The 20,339-nt window shown below is 50.6% G+C and overlaps 1 protein-coding gene across 2 annotated transcripts in view; it reads left to right on the top strand.

Annotated features, from left to right (window-relative positions):
- The window catches only part of FCHSD2 (FCH and double SH3 domains 2), a 179,653-nt gene that overhangs the window by 101,305 nt on the left and 58,009 nt on the right, over positions 1–20,339 (top strand). For both annotated transcript variants that reach the window (XM_069759415.1, XM_069759414.1), the window contains exons 5-8: positions 1,330–1,474; positions 3,152–3,285; positions 8,491–8,545; positions 10,223–10,351. In XM_069759415.1, the coding sequence (XP_069615516.1) occupies positions 1,330–1,474; positions 3,152–3,285; positions 8,491–8,545; positions 10,223–10,351 (463 nt within the window). The remainder of the gene's footprint in view (positions 1–1,329; positions 1,475–3,151; positions 3,286–8,490; positions 8,546–10,222; positions 10,352–20,339) is intronic.

Below are 20,339 nucleotides of genomic sequence, written 5' to 3'. Positions count from 1 at the left end.
AAATGGCTGCAATGAAACAAAGTGAAAAATTTAAAGGGGTGTGAATACTTTCCGTACTCAGTGTACAGCCTGTGTTATACTGCAGAGCTGCACTCGCTGTTCCCCGATCAGTCTCCCCGCACTTTTTCTGATACATTGTTGCAGTTTTTTATAGCTGATTGTTTCCCATCTTATAAGGACACATTAGAGCCCGGATTAGCTGTGATTACCTCGGGGTTTTGCTGCTTATTTGAACTTTCCCCAGACACAATGGATGACTCTGAGACCTCTGTGAACAGATCGTAGGATGTTTTTCCCACTCATAAAGTGTCTCTTCGCTGCGTCCTTAGTGACATGATGCGTGTGATCTGTGTAGTTCAACCCGGGCGTTTGAAGCCATCGGACGACTGCCTGCTCTCTCTGCCTTTACTCTGTTTTTTCCATAGCGCATCCTGCAGCCATTTTTTTCAGGTAAGTGACGCACCGACCGTCCACACAGTGAAACGTGGTTCATCCTTCCGGCCCCTTCGCCCCTGGCTCTGGCCCCTCCCCCTGTCTCCGGCCCCTTCACCTTTGGCTGTGGCCCCTTCGCCCCTGGCCCCGGCCCCTTCGCCCCTGGCTCCGGCCCCTTCGCCCCTGGTTCCGGCCCCTTCGCCCCTGGCTCCGGCCCCCTCGCCCCTGGCCCCGGCCCCTTCGCCCCTGGCCCCGGCCCCTTCGCCCCTGGCCCCGGCCCCTTCGCCCCTGGCTCCGGCCCCTTCGCCCCTGGCTCCGGCCCCTTCGTACCTGGCTCCGGCCCCTTCGCCCCTAGCTCCGGCCCCTTCCCCCTAGCTCCGGCCCCTTCACACCTGGCTCCGGCCGCTTCGCCCCTGGCTCCATGGCGCCTTCTCGTGCTCCTGTACCCACTGTTGGAGCTTTTCCCGGGGGGCACAGGTCTTACATCGCTGCCATGCTTTGTGTGTCCTCACACCGTTCTCTGATGGAGGCTGGTACATTTATCTCTAATTTCGGGTAAAGTTGCCCTCCTGTGGGACCGTACCAGACCCCCCACCCATATCCCTGAGTCTCGGGCGCCGGTCTGCCCGCTGTCCTTTCTTGCATCACTTCTAGTAATCGTTAATCTTATACAATCCTTTTTTATGTAATGGAAAGTTTTGCAAATTTCCAATTTACTTTTTACTACTTCTCATCACGTTCCCACCTCTGCTGTCAGTGAATGGTCGCATCAAATCCAGTATATAGAAGTGTCGTCCTGACCTGGTGCCAGCGCCACCCATCGAGGGGCACGACAGCCATCTACAGCAGAATACAAAGAAAATGTCTGATGGGAGCTCAACTCTGTCTCCTCTGCAGGAACATCTATACAGTATGGAAATCCTACCTAGAAGGGACGATACAAGTGGCACAATCCCGGATCAACATCTGCGAAAACTATAGGAACCTGATCTCCGAGCCGGCCAGGACGGTGAAACTGTACAAGGAACAGCAGCTGAAAAAGGTACGTTATCCTATATGCTCCAGAGCTGCACTCAATATTCTGCTGGTGAAGTCACTGTGTACATACATTACATTACTGATCCTGAGTTACATCCTGTATTATACCCCAGAGCTGCACTCACTATTCTGCTGGTGCAGTCACTGTGTACATACATTACATTACTGATCCTGAGTTACATCCTGTATTATACTCCAGAGCTGCACTCACTATTCTGCTGGTGCAGTCACTGTGTACATACATTACTGATCCTGAGTTACATCCTGTATTATACTCCGGAGCTGTACTCACTATTCTGCTGGTGCAGTCACTGTGTACATACATTACATTACTGATCCTGAGTTACATCCTGTATTATACTCCAGAGCTGCACTCACTATTCTGCTGGTGCAGTCACTGTGTACATACATTACATTACTGATCCTGAGTTATATCCTGTATTATACCCCAGAGCTGCACTCACTATTCTGCTGGTGCAGTCACTGTGTACATACATTACATTACTGATCCTGAGTTACATCCTGTATTATACTCCAGAGCTGCACTCACTATTCTGCTGGTGCAGTCACTGTGTACATACATTACATTACTGATCCTGAGTTACATCCTGTATTATACTCCAGAGCTGCACTCACTATTCTGCTGGTGCAGTCACTGTGTACATACATTACATTACTGATCCTGAGTTACATCCTGTATTATACTCCAGAGCTGCACTCACTATTCTGCTGGTGCAGTCACTGTGTACATACATTACATTACTGATCCTGAGTTACATCCTGTATTATACTCCAGAGCTGCACTCACTATTCTGCTGGTGCAGTCACTGTGTACATACATTACATTACTGATCCTGAGTTACATCCTGTATTATACTCCAGAGCTGCACTCACTATTCTGCTGGTGCAGTCACTGTGTACATACATTACATTACTGATCCTGAGTTACATCCTGTATTATACCCCAGAGCTGCACTCACTATTCTGCTGGTGCAGTCACTGTGTACATACATTACATTACTGATCCTGAGTTATATCCTGTATTATACCCCAGAGGTGCACTCACTATTCTGCTGGTGCAGTCACTGTGTACATACATTACATTACTGATCCTGTGTTACATCCTGTATTATACTCCAGAGCTGCACTCACTATTGTGCTGGTGCAGTCACTGTGTACATACATTACATTACTGATCCTGTGTTACATCCTGTATTATACCCCAGAGCTGCACTCACTATTCTGCTGGTGCAGTCACTGTGTACATACATTACTGATCCTGAGTTACATCCTGTATTATACTCCAGAGCTGCACTCACTATTCTGCTGGTGCAGTCACTGTGTACATACTGTACATTACTCATCCTGAGTTACATCCTGTATTATACCCCAGAGCTGCACTCACTATTCTGCTGGTGCAGTCACTGTGTACATACTGTACATTACTGATCCTGAGTTACATCCTGTATTATACTCCAGAGCTGCACTCACTATTCTGCTGGTGCAGTCACTGTGTACATACATTACATTACTGATCCTGAGTTACATCCTGTATTATACTCCAGAGCTGCACTCACTATTCTGCTGGTTGAGTCGTATCTGAAATGTTCTCCAGTTCCCATCCTCCAGGAATAATATTTTGGATCGTGGGCTCTGATGATGGGAATTCTTTGTCTTGCAGTGTGTGGACCAGCTGACCAAGATCCAGACGGAACTCCAGGAGACAGTGAAGGATTTAGCCAAGGCCAAGAAGAAGTACTATGAGGCCGAGCAGATGGCGCATGGAATGAGAGAAAAAGCCGACATCGATGCCAAGTGAGTTCCTGGTGTCCAGTGTTATTAGCTGGAGATGCCGCCACTTCACAATCAGTCATTGAGGGCAGCACTTGGCTGCGACTGAGCGGCGGAAGGAAAAGCTGCGACCGAGCACAAACTGGATCCTCTCCAGCTCCGTCTACCCGACCCAGATCCTGGAGAGCTCTGTACAGCACAGCTAGGGAGATATACAGGGGGTCCGACACCACCATCAGCAGTGGCCTGCATCAGCCGCACAGCCAGGACCCGCAGCAGAGCACAAGTGCCCATACCACAGCGCCACCAAAAGGTGGAAACCCTGCACTACAGCAAAGCACTGCAGAAGACCAGACTCCAGCAATAGCGAAACGGAGAATTAATGCTGGAGTTATATTCTTATACATAGGAGCAGTATTATAGTAGTTATATTCTTGTATATAGGGGCAGTATTATAGTAGTTATATTCTTGTATATACGGGCAGTATTATAGTAGTTATATTCTTGTACATAGGGGCAGTATTATAATAGTTATATTCTTGTACATAGGGGGCAGTATTATAGTAGTTATATTCTTATACATAGGGGCAGTATTATAGTAGTTATATTCTTGTATATAGGGGCAGTATTATAGTAGTTATATTCTTGTACATAGGAGCAGTATTATAGTAGTTATATTCTTGTACATAGGGGCAGTATTATAATAGTTATATTCTTGTACATAGGAGCAGTATTATAGTAGTTATATTCTTGTATATAGGGGCAGTATTATAGTAGTTATATTCTTGTACATAGGGGCAGTATTATAGTAGTTATATTCTTGTATATACGGGCAGTATTATAGTAGTTATATTCTTGTACATAGGGGCAGTATTATAGTAGTTATATTCTTGTACATAGGGGCAGTATTATAGTAGTTATATTCTTGTACATAGGAGCAGTATTATAGTAGTTATATTCTTGTACATAGGGGCAGTATTATAGTAGTTATATTCTTGTATATAGGGAGCAGTATTATAGTAGTTATATTCTTGTATATAGGGGCAGTATTATAGTAGTTATATTCTTGTACATAGGAGCAGTATTATAGTAGTTATATTCTTGTACATAGGGGCAGTATTATAATAGTTATATTCTTGTACATAGGAGCAGTATTATAGTAGTTATATTCTTGTATATAGGGGCAGTATTATAGTAGTTATATTCTTGTACATAGGGGCAGTATTATAGTAGTTATATTCTTGTATATACGGGCAGTATTATAGTAGTTATATTCTTGTACATAGGGGCAGTATTATAGTAGTTATATTCTTGTACATAGGGGCAGTATTATAGTAGTTATATTCTTATACATAGGGGCAGTATTATAGTAGTTATATTCTTGTACATAGGGGTAGTATTATAGTAGTTATATTCTTGTACATAGGGGCAGTATTATAGTAGTTATATTCTTGTACATAGGGGCAGTATTATAGTAGTTATATTCTTGTACATAGGAGCAGTATTATAGTAGTTATATTCTTGTACATAGGAGCAGTATTATAGTAGTTATATTCTTATACATAGGGGCAGTATTATAGTAGTTATATTCTTGTACATAGGGGTAGTATTATAGTAGTTATATTCTTGTACATAGGGGCAGTATTGTAGTAGTTATATTCTTGTACATAGGGGCAGTATTATAGTAGTTATATTCTTGTACATAGGAGCAGTATTATAGTAGTTATATTCTTGTATATACGGGCAGTATTATAGTAGTTATATTCTTGTACATAGGGGCAGTATTATAGTAGTTATATTCTAGTACATAGGAGCAGTATTATAGTAGTTATATTCTTGTACATAGGGGCAGTATTATAGTAGTTATATTCTTGTACATAGGGGCAGTATTATAGTAGTTATATTCTTGTACATAGGGGTAGTATTATAGTAGTTATATTCTTGTACATAGGGGCAGTATTGTAGTAGTTATATTCTTGTACATAGGGGCAGTATTATAGTAGTTATATTCTTGTACATAGAGGCAGTATTATAGTAGATATATTCTTGTACATAGGAGCAGTATTATAGTAGTTATATTCTTGTACATAGGGGCAGTATTATAGTAGTTATATTCTAGTACATAGGAGCAGTATTATAGTAGTTATATTCTTGTACATAGGGGCAGTATTATAGGAGTTATATTCTTGTACATAGGGGGCAGTATTATAGTAGTTATATTCTTGTACATAGGGGCAGTATTATAGGAGTTATATTCTTGTACATAGGGGGCAGTATTATAGTAGTTATATTCTTGTACATAGGGGCAGTATTATAGGAGTTATATTCTTGTACATAGGGGCAGTATTATAGTAGTTATATTCTTGTACATAGGGGTAGTATTATAGTAGTTATATTCTTGTACATAGGGGCAGTATTGTAGTAGTTATATTCTTGTACATAGGGGCAGTATTATAGTAGTTATATTCTAGTACATAGGAGCAGTATTATAGTAGTTATATTCTTGTACATAGGGGCAGTATTATAGGAGTTATATTCTTGTACATAGGGGGCAGTATTATAGTAGTTATATTCTTGTACATAGGGGCAGTATTATAGTAGTTATATTCTTGTACATAGGGGTAGTATTATAGTAGTTATATTCTTGTACATAGGGGCAGTATTATAGTAGTTATATTCTTGTACATAGGAGCAGTATTATAGTAGTTATATTCTTGTACATAGGGGGCAGTATTATAGTAGTTATATTCTTGTACATAGGGGCAGTATTATAGTAGTTATATTCTTGTACATAGGGGGCAGTATTGTAGTAGTTATATTCTTGTATATAGGAGCAGTATTATAGTAGTTATATTCTTGTACATAGGAGCAGTATTATAGTAGTTATATTCTTGTACATAGGGGCAGTATTATAGTAGTTATATTCTTGTACATAGGGGGCAGTATTATAGTTTTTGTATATAGGTCCCTGTTTCTGTTTTTATGGTGATATAATTTTGACTTATTCATCTTGCGCTGTAGTTATGATGTAGGCCGTGGGACACTTTTGTTGGTCGGACCTGTGACTTGTCTCTTTTTCTTGACCGCTATAATATTAGATCTTTCATATTTTAGATTTTTATACGGTGGACTTTACTGAATGACTTTTTTGTTATTGGTGGAGATATGTCGCTCCTTTAATACCGGTGTTGACAGCAGTCGACATTTAATAGAACGTGTAGTTTTTCGTTTGTCGTGGTAACCGCCACGTCTGACACAATGTTGTATAACGAGTTTGTCAGTCATCGCGTTGTCGCTCGGATGGTGAAGGTGACACTTTTTATGCCCCACAATGTCCCTGCGCCACGTTTCTTTCACTTTGCTGCAAAAATGGCGTCCGCCCGTCCTGTCGCCCTTCACTGCAGGCGTCTGTGGTTGTTAGGTGGCTCTGTTAGATTTATATAATTTAACCCTTAATTTGTGTTGGTGCCTGAGTCTTAAAGGGAATGTCCATCATTATGGAAGTAAAGGCAAATCTGAGAACATTTCTGTTATCAATCACTTTCACGATCTCTGCTTGCTTTAGATACATAGGTTTTTTTTTTTGCTTTCCCTTCTTATAACAGCTGATGGCTTTGTTACAGTGTATCAGTGTAGGTAATTCTTTGCAATAAAGACTCTCTAGGAGCAGAATGTCTCGGTCTCTGAACTGATACATTGTAGCAAAGTTCAGCTGTGTGAGCTGGACTAGGTGAAGACGGCTGTTCTTGTTTCCATTCACCACCAGCAAGCAGGTTTATTAGCTGTGGAATTTTTTTTTTTTCTTGTGATATTCAGGCAATTGACAGTCTGTTGTCTTTTTTTTTCCCTCTTGAACTACCCTGCATGCACTTTATATCCACCCTTTGATGGCCCCCTTCCCCTGCATAGATAGCACATTGGGGGTTGTCATCCAGCTTTGCACAAGCTCTGAACGTCCCATGAATCTGTGACTTTTTTTTTTTCTCTTTAGTGTCAGTCCTCTCTGTAATTCTGGGATTACGTTCATGAACCAGGAGGCTCAGGATGGACGAGTGCTGCAGTTTATAGGCAATGGTTTATGGGAAAAAATATGCAAATTAGCTCCGTAAGAGAGAAAATCATCTCACTATCACCATCTAGTGGAGAAAGCAGGGAAAAGCGCGGGAGTAAAAGTTGCCATTGCGAGGGGTCACCGTTTTTTCCGTATGGTTTTTTTTTTGCATTTGTAGTAATGAGCTGACGTCAATCACGTTCTTTGGATTAGCAGGATGCGAACGTCGGCCCCCCGGCCCCCCGCATTGTGACTGTGGAATGCAGCCGCTGTAGGATTATGGTCGCTCTGATCTGAACCCGCTCAGGATTAGTGTCTCCGATCCAAGATGGGAGAGGATTAGCTCCGATCTCTACATCTATATTCTGCCGGGGCCCTATGGTGGGGGTCATGTATTGGGGACCCCTCCCCCCATTATCCGGAGGCTGCAGAGTGAGATGCGTCGCTATACGGAAGAATAATGGCGTTCATGTTCTGAGAATCTCTCTTTACTCGTCTTCATTGTATTCGTTTTCACGTGTGCACTACGCAGATTAAAAAATGGAAACCATCAGCAAGTTGCTGTTGACAGATCGAACCCAAAAATAATAATTATCCTAACCCAATTATCATAACTTCATTTAATGCGTGTCTTTTTTTTATTTTCCAGATCTCTGATTGCTGTCAGTGAAGGCGACGTTCTTGCTTCTGTCGTTTTTTCTGATACCCCCCCCCCCCCCATATACGCCCCCCCATACTTCGCACAGGACGTTTCCTACAATTGTATCCAATCTGACATCGGCTACAATGTATCAGTCCACTGCTGATTGTGTAGCCCGGGTGCAATTGTAACAAACCTTCAGCTGTGAGACAGGTTTTCATCCTCTACAAGAATGTTCTTATTTGCTGACAGGAAGCGGAGGTCTTGGTTAAGAATTGAACCCATGGCCGTATTCCACAGTTCTTAGGTTGATGTTTTATTAATGCGCCAGGTTTTCCTGGACATCCCTTTATAATATAAGATCCGAGATCAGCTGCTGTCCTACTTGCTGACTGTTTCCATGCGGACAGATTTTGTTTTCTCCAGTAAAAGTAATGCAGATACAATACGGAGCCGCCGGATGTTACAAGCAATGATGTAGCAGAGCCGCGCGTGTCGCTGCTTTACTCACAATGTTTTATTCTTCTGGTCTCCGCAGATCTAAGCTCAGCTTGTTCCAGTCCAGGATAAGTTTACAGAAGGCCAATGTGAAGGTGAGCGATTCCATGTCTCTTCTCCATTCACATCCAGAGCTGCATTTAAAATTCAGTTTTTCTCCAGCCTGAAATTTTGCTTTAGATGTGAACAAAGAGGAAACTTTTTTTTTTCTTTTTTTTCATACCCTTGAATCCAAACCCTACATTCCTAACCTTACACGTTCCCGTCCTTTACCTCTAACCTCCTAACCCTGACCTCCTAACCTGCACCCAAACGTTAAACCTTACCGTGCCACCCTGACTCCTTAACCCTAACCTTGACCCCCTAACCTTACCCTGTCCTTTTAACCCTAACCTCCTAACCCTGACCTCCTAACCTTAACCCTAACCCTGACCTCCTAACCTTAACCCTAACCCTGACCTCCTAACCTTAACCCTAACCTTGACCCCCTAACCTTACCCTGTCCTTTTAACCCTAACCTCCTAACCCTGATATCCTCCCCTGGACCTCCTAACCTTAACCCTAACCCTGGCCTCCTAACCTTAACCCTAACCCTGATCTCCTAACCTTAACCCTAACCCTGACCTCCTAACCTTAACCCTCACCTGGACCTCCTAACCTTAACCCTCACCTGGACCTCCTAACCTTAACCCTCCCCTGGACCTCCTAACCTTAACCCTAACCCTGACCTCCTAACCTTAACCCTAACCCTGACCTCCTAACCTTAACCCTCACCTGGACCTCCTAACCTTAACCCTCACCTGGACCTCCTAACCTTAACCCTCACCTGGACCTCCTAACCTTAACCCTCCCCTGGACCTCCTAACCTTAACCCTCCCCTGGACCTCCTAACCTTAACCCTAACCCTGACCTCCTAACCTTAACCCTAACCCTGACCTCCTAACCTTAAGAGTATGTGAAGACGTCTGGATTTCTTGCAGAAAATTCCTGAAGAAAAGCGGACATTTTCTGCAAGAAATCCGCATGCGGTTTTGACGTGTTTTTTTTTTTTTTCTGCGGGTTTTTTTGCGTTTTTTTTTCCCAATGCAGGAAAAACGCGAAAAATCTGCAAAATTAATGAACATGATGCATTTTTTACTGCGATGCGTTTTTTTTGCGGAAAAAAAAACTCATCATGTGCACAAAAATTGCTGAATGCTTTCTAATTGATGGGATGCATATGTCTGCTTTTTTTGTGTGTTTTTATAGCAAAAAAACGCAACGTGTGCACACAGCCTAATCCTGATGACCTAAATGTAACCCTAACCCTGATACCCTTGAACCCAACTCCTAAATTCCTACTTACCCAGTCCTCCCTTAACCCTAACCTCCTAACTGGGACCTCCTAGCCTTAACTTACCCCGTCCAGGAGCTTCTAACCTTTAACCCTTTAACCCTGATCCCCTTACCTCCTATCTTACCATGACCCCTTAACACTAACCCAGGACTCCTTCCCTTGACCCGAACCATTGCTCTCTTATCTCCTACCCCTTACCCCGACCTCTTACCGCTAGCTCTAACCCTGAGCCCCTAACCTTCTCCCTGACCCTGCAGTGCGGCCGCTGTAACCCTCCCATGGAAGTGAATGGAGACAGTCAGTAATGTGACTCTTACATGACGCGTTTCGGGTTACAAAGATCTTGTCGTCATCCAAGTCCACAACTTCTTCTCTAAAATGTACAGCGCTGCGGTATATGTCGGCGCTATAGAAATAAACCTTCTTCTTCTTCCAGTTAAAAGCTCGGAGACAGGAATGTAACGCCAAAGCCACGCACGCCCGGAACGATTATCTCCTCACCCTGGCAGCTGCCAATGCCCATCAGGACCGGTATTACCAGACAGACCTGGCCAATGCCATGAAGGTAAGCCCGGCGTTATGGAGGGCGAGGGGCCAGATGTCGGACAATGGGCACCATGCAGAGACTGGCCGTACTGGTGGTCCTGCCGTACTACTGGGTGGGTCCCATTCACCACCATTAATCTTATATGGGGCTCAATGAAATCTGCATTTAGAGAATCCGGGTGAGGACTGAAGATTTTGGAGGGGGCGCAGCGAGGGTCCTATGTCAGAGGCACAGGGTGGTCTGCGGTGCCAGTGTGCAGCCGATCAGTGACTGGCCGGTGAACGTGTTTATGCCGCTCGTCTGATCCGACTTCCTCCGTCCTTTGTACTCGGAGGGTCGGAGTCTGATGTCATTCTAGTATTGTTCTAATATTGGCCGGGAATGTGCGCGCCTCCCGTCTGGATGTGCCGCGGGGTGGGCACGAGACCGAAACTGGCCCAAATATTCTACATAAGTCAGTTTTTGCTTTCGGCATCCTTCTTGCTTTACACAGTTGTAATCAGTGACTCCAGCCCAGCTCCATTGTCTGTGGGAGTCTACGGGAGTCTGAACTCCACCTCTTGGCTCATTCCAGGGTCAGGCCGTTCTTTTATCCCTTTCTGATGCTTTACACTGCAGCGCTGCCCCATATGATCACGGCTGTGATCAGGGATTCGAGCTTAGCTGCGTTTTCTGCAGGAGTATAGAGTAGTCTGGAGTCTCATCAGAGATCGCGTTACTGGTAATCCCGGTCTCATGCTTTACACTGCAGCTCTGCTCTTTTGCTGCATGGACACGCAATCTCAGCAGGCCGTCAGCACAGGAATACACGGCCAGTATTAAAAGAATGGACCGGTGTAAGGGTCACTTCCGTCTGTCTGTCTGTCACGGATATTCATTGGTCGCGGCCTCTGTCTGCCATGGAAATCCAAGTCGCTGATTGGTCGTGGCGAAACGCCCACGACGATTGCCACGACCAATCAGCGACGGGCACAGTCCGGCGGCAAAATGGCCGCTCCTTCCTCCCCGCAGTCAGTGCCCGCTCCATACTCCCCTTCGGTCACCGCTCACACAGGGTTAATGGCAACGTTAATGGACCGCGTTATGCCGCGGTGTAACGCACTCCATTAACGCAACTATTAACCCTGTGTGACCAACTTTTTACTATCGATGCTGCCTATGCAGCCTCAATAGTAAATAGATCTAATGTTACAAATAATAATAATAATAATAATAATAATAATAAAAAAAGGTTATTCTCCCCCTCCGACGTGGCACGCTATCCTCGGCAGTGTAAGCGTCAGGTTCCGGGGCTAAGGATGCTATGCGAGAAGGACCTGCCATGATGTCACAGTCATGTGACCCGCAACGTCCTCACAGGTCCTGCGCTCATACCAACCCTGGGACCGGAAGCTGCCGCGTGCACCGCACACAGGGCCAGGACTACAAGGGGCCCTCGGAAGGTGAGTGCATGTTTATTTTTTATTTTAAGTCTTTTTTTAACCACGCATATAGTGCCCACATTGCTATATACTACGTGGGCTGCGCTATATACTACATGGCTGCTATGTACTATGTGGGCAGTGTTACATACTATTTGGCCTGTGTTATATACTGCGTGGCCTGTATTAACGCATCGGGTATTCAAGAATATGTTGTGGCCCGTGCTATATACTATGTGGCTGCTAAATACATACATATTCTAGAATACCCGATGCGTTAGAATCAGGCCACCATCTAGTACTTATAATATCATGAGGACTGAGCTCTCGTACTCTGGTTACATCCAAAGCTGCACTGCCTTTTATTGCTTTACTGATGGCTCTTGGCTATTGGGAGCCTTCGTCTCTATTGGTTTTGGCATCTTTAGAGCCACTGAGGTTCAGGAATCCTGCAGTGGAATGGTGATTTGCAGATTTGGATGTGACTGGAGTAGAAGAAAGATATAACTTAGTGATATGATGCGAGTCTCAGGTCTGGGTCGCTGGAGGACACTTGGTCCTTTTTTGCTGATTTCCAGGAAAAGAACAGATTAGTCCTGGATTAAATGAACTTGGTGAAGCATTACAGTGTCTGGACACCAGTGGGCTACTTTGCCCCAGCGCGCTGCGTGTGCGCCGTTTCCCCCAGCGCGCTGCGTGTGCGCCGTTTCCCCCAGCGCGCTGCGTGTGCGCCGTTTCCCCCAGCGCGCTGCGTGTGCGCCGTTTCCCCCAGCGCGCTGCGTGCGCCGTTTCCCCCAGCGCGCTGCGTGTGCGCCGTTTCCCCCAGCGCGCTGCGTGTGCGCCGTTTCCCCCAGCGCGCTGCGTGTGCGCCGTTTCCCCCAGCGCGCTGCGTGTGCGCCGTTTCCCCCAGCGCGCTGCGTGTGCGCCGTTTCCCCAGCGCCATTGAACTCTTCCCTTCATCCTTTTCTCACTTATCTGTCTCTGGGAAAGCTGAGTGACAACCAATATGGCTGCTATTCAATGTCCCAGTTACCCAGCTTTCCCAGAAAGGGAATTTTGGAGGAAATGTGCTTTTTTGCTGGACATCCCGGGGTGTCGCTGGCGCTGGCCGTGAGTCATTGTCGCTGGAGGATTGTTTGGGTTTGGTTTTCATTGTCTGGAACGGTCGGACACGATGAACAGATTAGATTTATGGGGTCTCTAGGTTCTGGCGGTCTCTCCCTTCCTTTCCTATTCCCCACCTGCTTCCTGTGCCCGCCGCGGCTGGTGAGACCGATGTCTAAATATACCACCCTTGTGCAGCACATGAGCCATTAAAGGGGGTGTCCAGTATACGGAAGTTGTAAAATGAAAATTCTAATATACTTTTTGTTTCTGTTGTTCACTGTAAGATCTCTGCTTGCTGTCAGTAAACTGGAACCTTCATGAGAAATAACATAATTATTGTACCCAGTGTAGGCGACTGGCCGGAGCCCGGACTGATACATTGTAACTGCTGATACATCGTAAGATGTGGCTATCGGGGGGGGGGGGGGGGGGAAGGGGGATGGGCGGCTGGTGATGTCATAGTGAGGGGGCCTGGTTACCTGTGAAGGACTGGTGATGTCACAGTGAGGGGGCCTGGTTACCTGCGGAGGACTGGTGATGTCACAGTGAGGGGGCCGGGTTACCTGCGGAGGACTGGTGATGCCACAGTGAGGGGGCCTGGTCATCTTGGGAGGACTGGTGATGTCACAGTGAGGGGGCCGGGTTATCTGCGGAGGACTGGTGATGTCACAGTGAGGGGGCCGGGTTACCTGCGGAGGACTGGTGATGTCACAGTGGGGGGGACTGGTTACCTGTGGAGGACTGGTGATGTCACAGTGGGGGGGACTGGTTATCTGCGGAGGACTGGTGATGTCACAGTGAGGGGGCCTGGTTACCTGTGGAGGACTGGTGATGTCACAGTGGGGGGGACTGGTTATCTGCGGAGGACTGGTGATGTCACAGTGAGGGGGCCGGGTTACCTGTGGAGGACTGGCGATGTCACAGTGAGGGGGCCTGGTTACCTGCGGAGGACTGATGATGTCACAGTGGGGGGGCCTGGTTACCTGCGGAGGACTGGTGATGTCACAGTGAGGGGGCCGGGTTACCTGCGGAGGACTGGTGATGTCACAGTGAGGGGGCCGGGTTACCTGCGGAGGACTGGTGATGTCACAGTGAGGGGGCCGGGTTACCTGCGGAGGACTGGTGATGTCACAGTGAGGGGGTCTGGTTACCTGCGGAGGACTGGTGATGTCACAGTGAGGGGGCCGGGTTATCTGTGGAGGACTGGTGATGTCCCAGTGAGGGGGCCTGGTTATCTGCGGAGGACTGGTGATGTCACAGTGAGGGGGTCTGGTTATCTGCGGAGGACTGGTGACGTCACAGTGAGGGGGCCGGGTTATCTGCGGAGGACTGGTGATGTCACAGTGGGGGGGCCTGGTTACCTGCGGAGGACTGGTGATGTCACAGTGGGGGGGCCTGGTTACCTGCGGAGGACTGGTGATGTCACAGTGGGGGGGCCTGGTTACCTGTGGAGGACTGGTGATGTCACAGTGAGGGGGGCCGGGTTACCTGCGGAGGACTGGTGATGTCACAGTGAGGGGGTCTGGTTACCTGCGGAGGACTGGTGATGTCACAGTGAGGGGGCCGGGTTACCTGCGGAGGACTGGTGATGTCACAGTGAGGGGGTCTGGTTACCTGCGGAGGACTGGTGATGTCACAGTGAGGGGGCCTGGTTATCTGCGGAGGACTGGTGATGTCACAGTGAGGGGGCCTGGTTACCTGCGGAGGACTGGTGATGTCACAGTGAGGGGGCCTGGTTACCTGCGGAGGACTGGTGATGTCACAGTGAGGGGGTCTGGTTACCTGCGGAGGACTGGTGATGTCACAGTGAGGGGGTCTGGTTACCTGCGGAGGACTGGTGATGTCACAGTGAGGGGGCCGGGTTACCTGCGGAGGACTGGTGATGTCACAGTGAGGGGGTCTGGTTACCTGCGGAGGACTGGTGATGTCACAGTGAGGGGGCCTGGTTATCTGCGGAGGACTGGTGATGTCACAGTGAGGGGGCCTGGTTACCTGCGGAGGACTGGTGATGTCACAGTGAGGGGGCCTGGTTACCTGCGGAGGACTGGTGATGTCACAGTGAGGGGGTCTGGTTACCTGCGGAGGACTGGTGATGTCACAGTGAGGGGGTCTGGTTATCTGCGGAGGACTGGTGATGTCACAGTGAGGGGGCCGGGTTACCTGTGGAGGACTGGTGATGTCACAGTGAGGGGGTCTGGTTACCTGCGGAGGACTGGTGATGTCACAGTGAGGGGGCCTGGTTATCTGCGGAGGACTGGTGATGTCACAGTGAGGGGGCCTGGTTACCTGCGGAGGACTGGTGATGTCACAGTGAGGGGGCCTGGTTACCTGCGGAGGACTGGTGATGTCACAGTGAGGGGGTCTGGTTACCTGCGGAGGACTGGTGATGTCACAGTGAGGGGGCCTGGTTATCTGCGGAGGACTGGTGATGTCACAGTGAGGGGGCCGGGTTATCTGCGGAGGACTGGTGATGTCACAGTGAGGGGGTCTGGTTATCTGCGGAGGACTGGTGATGTCACAGTGAGGGGGTCTGGTTATCTGCGGAGGACTGGTGATGTCACAGTGAGGGGGTCTGGTTATCTGCGGAGGACTGGTGATGTCACAGTGAGGGGGCCGGGTTACCTGCGGAGGACTGGTGATGTCACAGTGAGGGGGCCGGGTTACCTGCGGAGGACTGGTGATGTCACAGTGGGGGGGCCGGGTTACCTGCGGAGGACTGGTGATGTCACAGTGAGGGGGCCTGGTTATCTGCGGAGGACTGGTGATGTCACAGTGAGGGGGCCTGGTTATCTGCGGAGGACTGGTGATGTCACAGTGAGGGGGCCGGGTTATCTGCGGAGGACTGGTGATGTCACAGTGAGGGGGTCTGGTTATCTGTGGAGGACTGGTGATGTCACAGTGAGGGGGCCTGGTTATCTGCGGAGGACTGGTGATGTCACAGTGAGGGGGCCTGGTTATCTGCGGAGGACTGGTGATGTCACAGTGAGGGGGCCTGGTTACCTGCGGAGGACTGGTGATGTCACAGTGAGGGGGCCGGGTTACCTGCGGAGGACTGGTGATGTCACAGTGGGGGGGCCTGGTTACCTGCGGAGGACTGGTGATGTCACAGTGAGGGGGCCGGGTTACCTGCGGAGGACTGGTGATGTCACAGTGAGGGGGCCGGGTTACCTGCGGAGGACTGGTGATGTCACAGTGAGGGGGCCTGGTTACCTGCGGAGGACTGGTGATGTCACAGTGAGGGGGCCTGGTTATCTGCGGAGGACTGGTGATGTCACAGTGAGGGGGCCGGGTTACCTGCGGAGGACTGGTGATGTCACAGTGAGGGGGTCTGGTTATCTGTGGAGGACTGGTGATGTCACAGTGAGGGGGCCTGGTTATCTGCGGAGGACTGGTGATGTCACAGTGAGGGGGCCTGGTTATCTGCGGAGGACTGGTGATGTCACAGTGAGGGGGCCTGGTTACCTGCGGAGGACTGGTGATGTCACAGTGAGGGGGCCGGGTTACCTGCGGAGGACTGGTGATGTCACAGTGGGGGGGCCTGGTTACCTGCGGAGGACTGGTGATGTCACAGTGAGGGGGCCGGGTTACCTGCGGAGGACTGGTGATGTCACAGTGAGGGGGCCGGGTTACCTGCGGAGGACTGGTGATGTCACAGTGAGGGGGTCGGGTTACCTGCGGAGGACTGGTGATGTCACAGTGAGGGGGTCGGGTTACCTGCGGAGGACTGGTGATGTCACAGTGAGGGGGCCTGGTTATCTGCGGAGGACTGGTGATGTCACAGTGAGGGGGCCGGGTTACCTGCGGAGGACTGGTGATGTCACAGTGAGGGGGCCTGGTTACCTGCGGAGGACTGGTGATGTCACAGTGAGGGGGCCGGGTTACCTGCGGAGGACTGGTGATGTCACAGTGGCCGGGTTACACATCACAAAAATCAATGAACCTCTATGATTCTGCCAGACCCTGTATCTCTACACCCCATAAGTGTCACATGTTTTGTATAACTCTCGCATCCCCTGTAGGCGGCTCTTGTGCTCCTCCACAGGATCTGCACCCCTCTATCCTCACCCCCATTTTCCTCACTGGCCACCGTCTTAGTGATTCCCATGTACTGATCTCCTGTATTACAGTATGTGCAGAATTCCTCCTGCTCCCTCTGCTGGTGAGTACCACACACTGCAGCCCGGGCCCAGCACCATGTAATCAGCGCCCCTAATGATCATCCTGATCTGTAAACTATTGCTGTCTGTAAAGCGCTGAGGAAATAAATGGCCCTGTACAAGCAAAGAAATAAGAAAAAAAATCAACTAGAAATGTGGATCCATCAGTCAGAGCCGCAGAACAAATGCCCCGAACTGTCCTGACTCTCATGCAGTATTCAGGCCAGTGCATTGTAAAAAACCCTCTACTCTAGAAAAGATGTCCGAGGCGGTGACTCCTGCCGCCTCCGGTTGTCTTCCAGTGTTTGATGTCATCTCTGGTTACAGCTTTAGTCTCCGCGACCAGGTCCCCGTTCTGGATTAGGACAGTAATGTCCCTGGTGGGATGATGAATATGTGAAAGAGCCGAGGGTCACAGCCACGAAGCTCCGGTACCAGGCTCCTCTCCATTCCCAGCCACGAAGCTCCGGTACCAGGCTCCTCTCCATTCCCTGCTCCGGTACCAGGCTCCTCTCCATTCCCAGCCACGAAGCTCCGGTACCAGGCTCCTCTTCATTCCCTGCTCCGGTACCAGGCTCCTCTCCATTCCCAGCCACGAAGCTCCGGTACCAGGCTCCTCTCCATTCCCAGCCACGAAGCTCCGGTACCAGGCTCCTCTCCATTCCAGCCACGAAGCTCCGGTACCAGGCTCCTCTCCATTCCCAGCCACGAAGCTCCGGTACCAGGCTCCTCTCCATTCCAGCCCTGGAGCTCCGGTACCAGGCTCCTCTCCATTCCCAGCTCTGGTACCAGGCTCCTCTCCATTCCCAGCTCCGGTACCCGGCTCCTCTCCATTCCCAGCCACGAAGCTCCGGTACCAGGCTCCTCTCCATTCCCAGCCACGAAGCTCCGGTACCCGGCTCCTCTCCATTCCCAGCCACGAAGCTCCGGTACCAGGCTCCTCTCCATTCCCAGCCCCAGAGCTCCGGTACCAGGCTCCTCTCCATTCCCAGCTCCGGTACCAAGCTCCTCTCCATTCCCAGCCACAAAGCTCCGGTACCAGGCTCCTCTCCATTCCAGCCCTGGAGCTCCGGTACCAGTCTCCTCTCCATTCCCAGCCACGAAGCTCCGGTACCAGGCTCCTCTCCATTCCCAGCCACGAAGCTCCGGTACCCGGCTCCTCTCCATTCCCAGCCCCAGAGCTCCGGTACCAGGCTCCTCTCCATTCCCAGCCCCGGAGCTCCGGTACCAGGTTACTCTCCATTCCCAGCCCCAGAGCTCCGGTACCAGGCTCCTCTCCATTCCCAGCCACGAAGCTCCAGTACCAAGCTCCTCTCCATTCCCAGCCCCGGAGCTCCGGTACCAGGCTCCTCTCCATTCCCAGCCACGAAGCTCCAGTACCAAGCTCCTCTCCATTCCCAGCCCCGGAGCTCCGGTACCAGGCTCCTCTCCATTCCAGCCCCGGAGCTCCGGTACCAGGCTCCTCTCCATTCCCAGCCCCGGAGCTCCGGTACCAGGCTCCTCTCCATTCCCAGCCCCGGAGCTCCGGTACAAGGCTCCTCTCCATTCCCAGCCACGAAGCTCCAGTACCAGGCTCCTCTCCATTCCCAGCCCCAGAGCTCCGGTACCAGGCTCCTCTCCATTCCCAGCCCTGGAGCTCCGGTACCAGGCTCCTCTCCATTCCAGCCCTGGAGCTCCGGTACCAGGCTCCTCTCCATTCCCAGCCCCGGAGCTCCGGTACCAGACTCCTCTTCATTCCCAACCCCAGTGCTCCGGTACCAGGCTCCTCTCCATTCCCAGCCCCAGAGCTCCGGTACCAGTCTCCTCTCCATTCCCAGCCCCGGAGCTCCGGTACCAGGCTCCTCTCCATTACCAGCCCCAGAGCTCCGGTACCAGGCTCCTCTCCATTCCCAGCTCCCGTATCAGGCTCCTCTCCATTCCCAGCTCCGGAACCAGGCTCCTCTCCATTCCCAGCTCCAGAGCTCTGGTATCAGGCTCCTCTCCATTTCCAGCTCCAGTGCTCCGGTACCCGGCTCCTATCTATTTCCAGCTCCGGTACCAGGCTCCTCTCCATTCCCAGCCCCGGAGCTCCGGTACCAGTCTCCTCTCCATTCCCAGCTCCGGTACCCGGCTCCTATCTATTTCCAGCTCCGGTACCAGGCTCCTCTCCATTCCCAGCCCTGGAGCTCCAGTACCAGACTCCTCTCCATTCCCAGCCCCAGTGCTCCGGTACCAGGCTCCTCTCCATTCCCAGCTCCGGTACCAGGCTCCTCTCCATTCCCAGCCCTGGAGCTCCGGTACCAGGCTCCTCTCCATTCCCAGCCACGAAGCTCCGGTACCAGGCTCCTCTCCATTCCCAGCCCCGGAGCTCCGGTACCAGACTCCTCTTCATTCCCAACCCCAGTGCTCCGGTACCAGGCTCCTCTCCATTCCCAGCCCCAGAGCTCCGGTACCAGTCTCCTCTCCATTCCCAGCCCCGGAGCTCCGGTACCAGGCTCCTCTCCATTACCAGCCCCAGAGCTCCGGTACCAGGCTCCTCTCCATTCCCAGCTCCGGTATCAGGCTCCTCTCCATTCCCAGCTCCAGAGCTCTGGTATCAGGCTCCTCTCCATTTCCAGCTCCAGCGCTCCGGTACCCGGCTCCTATCTATTTCCAGCTCCGGTACCAGGCTCCTCTCCATTCCCAGCCCCGGAGCTCCGGTACCAGTCTCCTCTCCATTCCCAGCTCCGGTACCCGGCTCCTATCTATTTCCAGCTCCGGTACCAGGCTCCTCTCCATTCCCAGCCCTGGAGCTCCAGTACCAGACTCCTCTCCATTCCCAGCCCCAGTGCTCCGGTACCAGGCTCCTCTCCATTCCCAGCTCCGGTACCAGGCTCCTCTCCATTCCCAGCCCTGGAGCTCCGGTACCAGGCTCCTCTCCATTCCCAGCCCCGGAGCTCCGGTACCAGTCTCCTCTCCATTCCCAGCCCCAGAGCTCCAGTACCAGACTCCTCTCCATTCCCAGCCCCAGTGCTCCGGTACCAGGCTCCTCTCCATTCCCAGCTCCGGTACCAGGCTCCTCTCCATTCCCAGCTCCGGTACCAGGCTCCTCTCCATTCCCAGCTCCGGTACCAGGCTCCTCTCCATTTCCAGCCCTGGAGCTCCGGTACCAGGCTCCTCTCCATTCCCAGCCCTGGAGCTCCGGTACCAGGCTCCTCTCCATTCCCAGCCCCAGTGCTCAGGTACCAGGCTCCTCTCCATTCCCAGCTCCGGTACCAGGCTCCTCTCCATTCCCAGCCCCGGAGCTCCGGTTCCAGTCTCCTCTCCATTCCCAGCCCCAGAGCTCCGGTACCAGTCTCCTCT

This window comes from Ranitomeya imitator, chromosome 3 (assembly GCF_032444005.1).
Source record: "Ranitomeya imitator isolate aRanImi1 chromosome 3, aRanImi1.pri, whole genome shotgun sequence".
NCBI lineage: Eukaryota > Metazoa > Chordata > Amphibia > Anura > Dendrobatidae > Ranitomeya > Ranitomeya imitator.
The sequence above is the reverse complement of the archived record's forward strand: the minus strand, read 5'-3'. Positions and strand labels throughout refer to the sequence as shown.